The following is a 12,454-nucleotide window of genomic DNA, read 5'->3' on the forward strand; positions in this document are numbered from 1 at the left end:
TTTTCTGGCTACATATCTGCCTCTGCAGATCTCTCTCTTCCTTTCCCCCAGCCAAAGGTGCTATCAGGGGGTAAATGGACCTCGATTCTTCCTTGTGTTTGAGAAAAGTTAGATGGTAGGTCAACTTATTGCTGAGTGCCTCAGTCAAATTTCTATTGTTGACTGAGTAAATATTATTTCTTTACTTGTATATTCCCCATGGTCTGATCATGCACACCTTTATTCTGATGTGAAGTCAATAGAGATGTCCCTGCTGCAACCTCAGATTCTCATCATTTTTTTTCACCAAGCTTCAGTTTCTCCAAACATTACCTCATTTGAAATTATTAACTGTGACAATTACCTACACACTTATAAGCAAACTATCTAGGCTGTAACATTCAAGCTTGTTTATTAAATTTATAGAAACATGAATAAAGGGAGTTAAGCAAAAGAATCAGTTATTGGTTTATACATTGAGAGGGTTAACAGTACCCGACTTCAGGCACCTCTGGATCCAGAAGTTTGAACAGAGTCCTTGAGATGGAGTCTTGCTGCCTCCTCCTACTCTGCTTTTCATACTCAGTCAGGCTTTGTGATGGGGATCCAGTCAGACCCGGAGTGACATCCTTCCAGTTTCTGGCTTCACAGGCATGAAGAAAAGAGAAGTTTCTTTCTCAATATTTCCAACAGAAGTCCAGAAACTGAGTCATGCTGGCCTGGTTTGATCACATGCCCCTAAATCTGTCACTGAGTGCATAGGAATGAAATAAACAGACTGGTTGGACCTGGTTAATTTCCCTGACTGTGTCTGGTGGCAATGGCCAGGAGCAGCAGGGTGGTATTTAATGCTGTCCAGATTATAAGTACCAAGAGGGGAAGAATTGTATCCAAAGGAAAAAAGGGATGGGATTCAAGGCTGGCAAACACAAGACATCTGCTAGGACATTTTTTATGGCTAAGATAGGGGAAAAGATTACCAGAAGGACAAAGACCATACGGGGAAAGACTGAAATAAAACTTGCCAATTAGCTGTTTGCCAAATTCAGGCTTTGGTTAATTCTGGCAGAGATCAAAATGAGAGACATTTAGTTGGTCTTGCTAATCTCTCTCTCTCTCTCTCTCTCTCTCTCTCTCTCTCTCTCTCTCTCTCTTTCTCTGTCTCTCTCTCCACCCTCCTCTTTCCATCTTTTCTAAAGCTAACATGGCAGCTAAGGTTTAATCCAGTATTTCTCTTTGAGTTCCTGTCCTTAAGGTCCAGATACTGTGTCTCCCTGATAATTCGCTTGATGAATTTTTGTAGATTGCTTAGAAAAGAGTTCAGAGGGCACACGCCCTTCTTCCCCCCTTTAGGTGTGAGAGATGCTGATTGTGTGGTAGTGTCTGTTGCAAGAACTAGAGGATTGCAGTCTACTGGAACACCTACTTTACCAAAGACTAAGGCTAGAAAGGAATGTTACATGCAACCTATTTCAGAGTCAAACTGTCTGATGCAAAGGCATGGTGATTGGGGGTCAGGCATTTGAGAGACCTGGGAGGAGAAAGTATTTAAGTCATAAAATTCTCACAGCATCCTTGTCCTGACACTGGGAAGCCTCTGCGTGTGGCTCTCAGCAGCCGCTCAAGACACCATTTTGGGAACCAAGATGGTGATGTCATTATCGATGCAATAACAATCCAGAATGCTGCCTCACTTTTTGGAAATAACTACACAAAGACAAACTATTTTACTCTGTTCTAAGAAATTAAACTGAATTAGCACTGTACCTTGGGCAGCAGAATTAAAAAGGTTAGTCATCATCTGATCAATTTAGATTTTGCTTTCCTTTAAGGCAAAGCCATTAGACTTGAAGCACATGCCAAAAGCAACACGTGTACACCTTCACTCATGGATCCCCTCTTTGTTACTGTTGGGAATCAAACTAATACTGTTTGTCATTAATTTTAATATGCCCATTCCAATTTTCCAAGGATTTGTGGATTTATTAATTTTTTTTGCAGTAAAGCCCATTAATATCCTATTTTCAAGGGTCCTTAAGAAGTACACAGATATTCATGGAAAATAGGAAATGCCAGAAATAGAACATTTCTAGAGATGATTCCCTGAGGGAATCCCTGGAAAGCTTTTGTGCTTACAGATCTTTATACTCTATGCATAAGATTCAGAAAATATTTGTCTTATGGGTAGCTTCCAGAGACTTCCAGTCAGTTGCAAGGGATAGTTGTGAGTCAGAAAGAAACAGTTCTGGGGGGTTGTGAGCCTTGGAAGCACAGAGTGAATTTGGATATTAAAAATAGCTTACTAAGCTTTCACAGTAAAATATAATCTTATAATACAGTAACCATTTTTAAATTTCAGTGTTATTACCACAGGGGGGAGGCCATGTGGAGGCCATAGAACAGCTTGTGGAGTTGGTGCTCTCCTTCCATGTTTAAGAGAGTCCTGGGGATCAATCTCAGGTCAACAGGCATGCAGAGCAAGCATCTTTACCAGCTGAGCCATCTTGTTGGCCCAGTACCAATGCTTTTCACTTGATGATTACATGTGATGTATGAGAAATGACTAAGGTAGACAGTATGTTGTTGACAACAAGTGTATTTGACTTTCTTTGTTGTGGTGCTGAGGATAAACCCCAGTTCTCACGTATGTTAGAGACATCCTGAGCACACTCTTAGCCCAGTACAAATATAATAATAAATATTACTTATAATGTTCACTTATAAAATTCTTCAATATTCACAAAATATAAAAATTAATTTCAAATGTCATTTACCAAATGACTTTGATCTAGAAATCAGCATTGTTCCATAGCCAAAATTCAAAATGCTGTTTATTATGACACATAAATATTGATACAGATTGAAACATACAATCAAAATTTGTCTGAACATCATGCTTTCTAAAAGGCAAGCATGCTATGGTATCTTCACTTAATAATCAACTCATCTGTTTTTGTAGTTTGCACATGCTGTTTTTAAAGTAAACTTCTGAAGTGATTTTTTGGAGAAACAGGTAGTTCCTAGTAACTGCTAGACAAAATATATAATGTATTGAATCCATGTAGCCTTTGAGAGCAGTTTCTAAATTCCTAGCGATATAGCACAATAGTTATAAGGCGTTGATTAAGCATATGCAACTTGAATTGGAGAAATGGCTCACCAGTGTAGAGCACTTGCTGCTCTTGCAGAAGGCTTATGGAGTAGTTTAGTTCCCAGCACTTGAGGGGGTGTCTCACAACCTCTTGTAACTTCAGCTCTTAGGGATCCAGCACCTTCTTCTGGCCTCTTTAAGCACGCCCCAACACACGACATGCTCTCACATAGACACACACAGATATACACATACAATTAAAAAAAATCTTTAGGAAAAAGCAAAGACATCATTTAAGAAACAGAATCTAGAATTCATCCCAAGAGAAGTTTTTAAAGTTACATTTTATTTGTGTATTTGGTGGCAGGAGAGGGGGAAGCACACACACGCTGCAGCAAGTGTGAAGGACCATTTGTGGGAGCTGGTTCTGTTCTTCTTCTATGATGTGGGTTCCAAGGATCAAGTCCTTGGACTTGGTAGGAAACATCTTTATCTACTGAGCCATATTGCTGGCCACTGGAGGCAAATTTTAATATTTGTTCTTTGTGTAGTAATGACAATTCCTCCTTCCAGTCAGATATCCATTATGTCAAGAAATAAATATTATGACTCATTCTGAAACTTTTCAGTAATTAAAAACCCTGAAGGTCCCAGCCCTGACTTGCGAGGACTCTTTACCTGGTCTCTAGCTAGTGAGCACTGCAGAACTCTCAGAATGTTTCATTTTGAATAATTAAGTCTTTACAGCAGTTTATGATGTAGTAGTGTACAGTAAGTGACGCCCTCTGAGACCTAAGCTTAGACTTTGAATTCAAGTTTCAATTTGTGGCTGAGCTTGGGGCTGTAGTAACTTGTTAATGCTTCTGGCTTCCAGTTTCTTGTCTTTAAAGTGAGGATAATTACAAATGATATAAGAATAGAGTGGATTACTATATATAAAAATCTGTATGGTAGTTCTTGGCACATGATAAGCATTCATTAACTTTTTTGGCTGTTGCTGTTTGTGGTGGTGGTTATCATTAAACAGCCAACACGGGACCTGGAATAAAGTAGATTGCTAATAAATGGTGAATATAATTAACCCGACTGCTCTGGCTCCGGACCCCAGGGCCAGCACTAATTCTTCCAAAGAGCTATAGCAATTTTACTGTGGGTATGGGAAAAGAGAAGGGGACCAGTGGTTATTCCTCCAATGTTCTTTGTGCCTCTGATGTGGGGAAGACAAACGGTGTGGTGATGTGTGACATGACTCCCTGACTGAGCTGAAAGGACCTGGTTACGAGTGACTGGGTGACATTACTCCTGTCTCTGTGGCCTTAAGCCACTTGAGCACCATGTCTTATTGAAAGAACACCTAGGGGTTGTCACAGTGCAGCCAGGAAGTTTAGAAGAGGCATACTATGTTTCCTCAGTCTTCTTGAAGATAAAAACATCACAGGTGTCAGATCAAAATCAAGGCTGGGCATGAGGATGTTGCTCAGGGATCAACTGCTCCTCTATTCTGCAAAAGACCCAAAATTCTGTCCCCAGCACCCCCTAAATCAGGGCGTGGCTCACACATCTCTTATTCCATCTCTTATTCAGAAAATGGAGGCAGAAAGATCAAAAATTAAAAAACAAAACTTAGCTGCATGAGTTGAAGGCCAAACTAAGCTTGAGATATGTGAAGGGGGGAATGAGAGAGGAGGAAGAGGTGTTCAGAGGGAACAGGGAGCGAAAGGAGAGGGGGAGGAAATCTGTGTGACGTGAAAGCCAAAGCAGTTTATTTGAGGAGATGAAGGGGCCACAAGGAGGAGAATAGGGAAGGACAGGAAGGGGAGGGAACGATTTAGAACAAAGAGTAATGACACATGAGCATGAAAGTGCTGTGATGAAACCCTTTGTTTTGTATGCTAACCTAAAATATTAATTAAAAAATCATGAGTGACAGGGAAGAAATGGGGCACTCTGGAGACTCCTCCATTGTCCCGGTAATACCTCAAGCTTTTGTGCATGTTACTTTGAGAACAAATTCTAATTGCAGTGTCTTAGATCATTGTTTAGAAGGGAACCCTGTTGGATGTTCTTAAATTGAATGGAGTTAAAGACCATTCTTTTTGTGTATGTCTGTGATCACGTGACTATGTTCTGGTGAGTCAAGCTTAATAAATGGGAGTTGAGTGCAGCAGATCAGTTAAGACACGTGCACATAGTTATGAGCAGTCATAGTTCTTCATCCAATAAAGACAAGACTTGGCAATTTAAAAATAATAAACCTTATTTTTTGTCCACATTAAATGTAATTTCCATATCAGATTGATTTTATTTTTATCTGTATCAAAGCACTGTGTAATAACTATTCAGTCTATACAGTTTGAGATCGCTCAAGTGTCAGACCTTTGAATGGATTTCTAGGTGTTTGGTGGCATTCGGAGGCTGTTGGCTTTCCTGATCACTTGTTGTAACCCTGGAGCTCTCCCTGCTGCTATGGGCTAGCTGTCTCAGTACTAGTTGTAATCTCTTCCATTAGGAGGTGGTAGTGACTGAATAGAGCTTTTCCCTTTAGTCTTTTTTGTAGGTGGTGTAGCTTTCTCAGAAGTCTTTCTCTTTGGGATCTGTGGCGGGGTTTTCTTGTCCTTATTGGTAGTCTTTTGCCCCTTCCCACTACGTTTGGAACTGGGCCGACAACTCTTCTTGCCAGCAGTTCTGGTTTGGGATTAATGGCAAGTCTTAGCTTTCTTGGACTTGGCACTTGAGGTTGATGACTCAACATCTGGTGTAGGATCCTGTGATTTCTTGGTTGCTTTTGCCATACTGAAGCCTGGGGTGGTCTCTAAATGTGACTTTTAGCAGAAGAAATTCAGTGACTACGTAAAAAATTTTACCTGGAGATATACTGCCACAAATAAATGTAAATGATGTAGTTTCGTGGCATATGCTAATCCTATTATTCATTTTAGAAGTGAATAATTGATGCAATGGCAGTTTCATTTTTTTTTGATCTCACATATGTTTTGTTTTGCTTTTAACGTAGACACACAAGCACAAGAATCCACTGTGGGAGGAGGCGTGAACAGACATTGCTTCTATGGACTTCAGCCTGATTCAGAATATAAAATCAGTGTTTACACAAAGCTCCAGGAGATTGAGGGACCCAGCGTGAGCATCATGCAGAAAACACGTAAGTCAAGTGTCTTCTGATCCTCCTCGAAATAAGCAAATAGCCTGTCGAGAGATGGATCTACATCTTCACCCCACTTAGAAAAATGATAGCTCTTACTGCCTAGGAGTATGAGCAATGCACATTTCCCCCCTTTTATCCACCCCCAAATTTTCCACAATGCCCTGTCACTGTCGTCAGAGTATATTCATTTCTATTCTCTATACGTTGCCACAGGGCCATCTGATGGCCAAAGGCTTGAAACAATGATTTACATTATGATCCAGATGCATAAGATGCATGGTATGTGGTGTGTGAAATCGAGTTTGAGGACAATACTATCTTATCATAGCAGTGAGCGTGGGCTCAGAGCCAACATGTTCCAACTGGCTGACCCTGGAGTTATTGCCTCCTTAAGAGGCCCTTGTGCTGTTTTCCAAGCTGGCCTCAGATCTGATGCATGGAATATAAAAGCAAAGTATACAATTAAAACAAGACACCTTTTACATGTTCCAAGAATTGAGGGTGTCAGCTTCTTAGGGTAGCTTTTTCCCCATTAATTAATTAATTTATTCACTTTATATCCAGATCGCAGCCCCTGTCTCCTAGTCTCCTCCTTACGTGGTTCTTCCCTTCCTCCCTCCCTCCCTCCCTCCCTTTCTCCTCTGAGAAGGGGGAGGTCGCTCCTGGGTATCAACCCACCCTGGTCCCTCAAGCCACTGCAACACTAGGCACATCCTCTCCCACTGAGGTCAGAGAAGGTAGTCTAGTTAGGGGAACAGGATTCATAGGCAGGCAACAGAGTCAGGATAAGCATCCATTCCAGTTGTTGGGGGACCTGCATGAAGACCAAGCTGCATATTTGCTACATATGTGTGTATGTATGGCCTTTGGTTGGTGGTGTGGTCTCTGGAAACCCAGTGTACAGGTTAGTTGACTCTGATTGTCTTCTTGTGGAGTCCCTATCCCCTCTAGGACTTACAGAAGCTTTTGTGACCTGGAGGCCACAGTCACTGAAATGGATAAAATAGATTTAACAATAGTGAACTGAGGGTGGTTGTAGTTGTATGTCTAACTCAGGATCTCTAATTTAAATTCAAATGCTTGAATCTGAGCATATGAACAGGTGGTAGATGATGGGATTCTCTTCCATTTTTGCATGGCATGAAGAAAGAACTAGCTTGTATAGCTAATTCTCGCCTCCAAGCCCACGGAGAAAGAAGTCACAGTCAAAATATTCCCTTAAAAAATACTGGATGAGCTCCTGTGTTATAGCTCGTCTTTAACTACAGCACTCAGGAGACAGAGGCAGGAGGATCTCTGTGACTTCCAGGCTGGCCAGTGCTTCATAATGAGATGCTTCCAAAAATAAATGATTTAAACATATTAAGTTGAATCATCTAAAATTTTAATATAGAAACTTTATTTCATTATATATATATATATATATATATATATATAGCATTTTATACATGTGTTTTTGACATATAATTTATATATTATAAAATCTAAGAGTCACTTTAAGTGGGCAACTCAGTTATTTTGAGTGCATTTGAAGAATCATACAAGCATCACTACCATACCTTCTTAAAGCATTTTCCTCATCCCAAAGAAATTTTATCCTTATGCCATCACATTTTCATTCTTATGTAACCTCAAGTAATGCCCTTTATTTTGTATTATTCTTTCCAAGACATTTTATATGAATAAAAATATATAGCAGACAATCTTCTGCATCTGCCACACTTTAATTAGCATGCCTTTGAAATTTACCAAAGCCATGAAATATATCAGGTGCTTGTTTCTTTTCTGGTTGATTGGAATTATGTCTTATGAATGTGCATCACATAATGTTTGAAGTTAATTGGTCTTTGGTAGTATACAAGTCCGGGAGTAAAGTGGTTTTATTGGATCTTTGTGAGGTCACTTTCAGTGATCATGGTCTTGAGAAGTTTAACACCTCCCAGATTCTTTTTGCTCATCCATAAAATGAACTGTTCATTTTTGTATCATCAATGGTGGCAGCAAAGGTTCAACATCTTTGAGCACCTGTGGAGCTCTTCAACTTTTGTTTTACTGAGCACATACTTTTGTCTTCTCCATTACCTTGGGGAGTCACAGTTAATCACCTCAGAGCCAAAGCTCACTATCATGCATTTTCTCTGGACCTTTACTTTAAAAAGTTTTTAAAATACATTTTAAAAATTTGGACATCTTTTTTTGGTAAATAATTACTTTTTATTTAATCCATACAGATTAAATAACATACAGAACATACAGTTCTTTGAACCTGAGTTTGAAACAAATGTAGTGCGTATGTTCTTTTCTCAGGATACTATCTAGTGTGACATTCTATAATAAGAGTTTATCCATTGCTGAAACAGTGTACAGTTGGCATCTATAAATACTACAATAACAAAGATAACTGAAATCTGCAAATTCAAATTATAAGTTAGAGAGTGGTATTATTATTGTTTCTCTGGTAAATCATATACTCTTCTGGAAGCTTTTAGTTTCTGGGTTCTCAGGTTTATAGGTTAAGTTCCCGGCTCATGCTCAGTGCTTGTCTAACTGCCAAGTAAAACAATTGGCTTGGTGACTCCTCATCTACTTTCATATCCCCTAACCTTAATCTCACAACTGTTAGCTACCAACGAGGGGTTAATCATAATTGGATCTCTTAGTTTGGTGTAAATATTTCCCTGATATGGAAGATATCTGCCTTCTTGAAGCTTCCATCTACTTGTTCTAGTTCAACTTTCTGAAGCACCACAGATCAGGACTGTTTATCTGCTACGTGGCAGCCCGTCATAAGATTGCCGATAGGCTCCACCTGTATGCCATGTAAGGAGTATAAGCATGTGGCACCAGGGTGTGCGCTCTTCATACCCAAGAGGTTATTTGGCCAGATGTTTTGTTTAAACAAACTTCCTCCTGATTTGGTTCTGAGTTTATTGATGAAACTGAGGATATGTCTCAATCTTATATATTAAAGAAAATACTTAATAATAATGATGACCTAAGTCATTTAAAGTGCATAAGCCAGGCTTTGGAAGCATTTTGTAGTGATCTAAAGAAAGTTTTGCAGTTACAGTTTTAATATTAGAAACTGTCGTTTCCTCTTCTCTCTCTCCATTTTAATTTTAGAATTCTCAAAATAGCAACAACAAAAACCTTTAAGAACAACAGGGATTCATATATCCGTAACTTTTTTTGTTTTTGTTTTTGTTTTTGTTTTTTGTTTTTTGTTTTTTGTTTTTTGTTTTTTGTTTTTTGTTTTTTGTTTTTTTGGTTTTACGAGACAGGGTTTCTCTGTATAGCTCTGGCTGTCCTGGAACTCACTCTGTAGACCAGGCCGGCCTCGAACTCAGAAATCCGCCTGTCTCTGCCTCCCAAGTGCTAGCATTAAAGGTGTGCGCCACCACCACCCGGCCCATATATCCATAACTTAAGGGGAGTGTCACATAAAGTGTGTTTCCCCTCATTCTTTCTTTTAGAAAGACATATTTCTATCACTGTGGCTTCTTCCAAATATGCCTTTTACTTTTCCCACAAATGGGGTCCTGCTGTGGTGCCCTATGACTTGCTTTGTGTCACACAGTAATTAGCTCATGGACATTTTTCCTTTATCAGCAATATACGGATACCTCATTCTTTCATGTTGACTCACTCATGTCATGGAGATAATTAAATTTTATTGGATCCCAGATTAGAAGAGAATACAAAAGTCATCTCTTCTTATGAAAGACTTCCCTTTAAACATCTGTCAGAGCTTGAACTTACCCAGCTGTCGGCTTCTTGAAGCTGGAATTCCCCTTTGTGAATGGGCGTTATCAGTAGACATATTTTCCAAATATTAAACTGGGATGATGATAATTTTCTCTTTTTTCCTAAATATTCAGTGTCAGGTATCAATAAAAACGAAAAATAAAATATTATTTTATCATTACCTACAACTGTAGGTAACAATGGTACTACAACTCCTTGGTGCTTTGCTGTGTGAGTTGGCACAAGAGTCAGTCTTCTCTCAGACGGTTCCTAGGTCATTTGAATGCTGCAGGCTGAAAAGATCTGACCACACTTCAGTCCCTATTTATTCTTGGTCCTCAGAACTGAGAGACTTTTTTCAAAATGCATACTGAGCAGAATAGAGAGCGAACCATATTTCATTTGTAAGTGGCATCTTTGGAGACACAGGCTGGGAAGGATTGGAAGTGTCAGGGACCAAAGATTGATGATCAGTACTCAGGCAGAATGAAAATGAGATTCACTGTCTATGTGAAAACAGCCAGATCCTACATCTCACCAGAGGGCTAGGATTTCTGCCTTAAATCAACATCAGAACCACTTTGTAGTTGGCAGTTTGATTACACCGACTCCTGCTGGGCAGCATGAATGGGGACAGAATACATTTCAAGGCTTTGGTGTGTCATGAAAGGATGGATAAAGCTAGTTTTCACAAGCTGTGACTAGTTTATAGCAGTCATTAGATCCTCAAAGAAGGCCATTATCAACATCATTGATAACCTTGAATAAAGATTCACTGTGTCATTTCCCTCGTTCCCTATAGATGAGATCACTAATGAGTGCTCTTTGTCCCTTTCCTACATAGAGTCACTTCCCACGGAACCACCAACTTTTCCTCCAACCATCCCACCAGCAAAGGAAGGTAAGAGGACAAGAAGGACAGGGTGATTCTAGATTCAGCGTGTCTGTTGCACGTTTGTTAGTTCATTCAGTGAAAACCAGAGTGGACGCTGGAGAGATGGCTCAGCAGGAAAGCACACACATTGTTCTTGTAGAAGACCTGAGTTTGGTTCCCAGCACCTACATCAGGCAGCTCACACTACTTGTAACTCGAGCTCCAGGGTGATTGATGCAAAGCCTCTGGCCTCCCTGGAGATTGCACTCATGCAGGCAAACTCACGCTTACAAATATACAACATTTCAAAAATCAATTAAATGCGAATTTTAGAAGAAAACCAAGGTATTAATAAAAAATATTCATCGTCTTACCTAATTTTCTCCTTAACATACATACACAGCGTATCAAACTATGGCAATTTAAAAATTTTTCTTTTAATAGTTAATTGCATACACAGATGGGTTTTTCCTACAGAACTGCTTAATATTGACTTCAATGAAAAATCTCAGAATAGAGAATATTCACCAAGGAAGCATGGTTACATAATATATACGTGAAAAGCTAGTGTATAATTTTAAAGCGAAGGGGAATGGTCTCCAGTTTACCCTGAAATACCGCTGCAGCTTTTATCCCCATTGCAGCAGCTGGGGCTGCCAAGGTAATTGTATAAGCTTCCAAGCAAAGTGGTGGGCATTGATTTTCAACCCATTAATGAGCATTTATTAGCGGGGGTGGGGAAGGTGTACTGTAATAGTGCTTGATTGAGGTGCTTTGCTTGCCTTCAGTATTATAAGAGAAATAGGTACTAATGTAGATAATTGTGTCAGTGGTATGATTCATAAAAGAGAAATTGGAATATGATAGCTTAGGAGTGAGAGCAATTAATGCTGTGGTTGGTAACTGCTAACCAGCAATCTTAAGAGATAAATCATAGAATACATAATGCTCGAGCAATCCACAATGTGTTTGGGGACCCATCAATACTTTACTGGTGCACACAGTAAAGAGTAAAGATAGACATATAAGGGTATTGTATGTCACATAAAGGATCGGACTTTATCCTATAAAAATATGATGCCACAAGAAGGTCAGTTAAGGGAAAGATGACCTAATAAAATCTTTGCTTAGGAAAGATAACTCTGGGCAATAGAGATGGTTCAGTTGGTAAAATTCTCAGTCAAAGGCATGGGGAGTCTGAGTTCCGACTCTAGCATCAGCATAAAAGCTGGGCAAGATATATGTAACGCTGGGCAGATTATTTGAGTTTATAGCCCAGCCAGGCTAACAAAAATGGCCAACTTAAGCCCTAATTCAGTGAGACCACCTGTAGATGGAGAGTGACTGCAGGAAACACCTGGCATCAACCTCAGGTCTCCATATGCATTTACATGCACATGCATGGACACATGTATACACAAATGTTAGTTCATAGTGCTCACATCTGGGTTAGAATGTTGATGCAGCTCCCCCATTGTAGCCTACATAGCACCTTCTGGTACCATGAAAGTTAGCCATCAGGATGGAAGCTTCCTGGAGGTACAAGTATGATTTCTCTATGTCCTGTGGGCAAAGTGTGTGGTGTCTTCGGCAATAGGATCTA

At 39.7% G+C, this 12,454-nt stretch overlaps 1 protein-coding gene across 1 annotated transcript in view; it reads left to right on the forward strand.

Moving 5' to 3' along the window:
* Positions 1 to 12,454, forward strand: part of Col14a1 (collagen type XIV alpha 1 chain) — a 197,262-nt gene that overhangs the window by 111,124 nt on the left and 73,684 nt on the right. Inside the window, exons 23-24 of the mRNA XM_028767286.1 lie at positions 6,084 to 6,230; positions 10,822 to 10,878. Coding sequence (XP_028623119.1) covers positions 6,084 to 6,230; positions 10,822 to 10,878 — 204 coding nt within the window. The remainder of the gene's footprint in view (positions 1 to 6,083; positions 6,231 to 10,821; positions 10,879 to 12,454) is intronic.

The sequence above is a fragment of the Grammomys surdaster genome, unplaced genomic scaffold (genome assembly GCF_004785775.1).
Source record: "Grammomys surdaster isolate TR1022 unplaced genomic scaffold, NIH_TR_1.0 63, whole genome shotgun sequence".
NCBI classification, from domain to species: Eukaryota; Metazoa; Chordata; class Mammalia; order Rodentia; family Muridae; genus Grammomys; species Grammomys surdaster.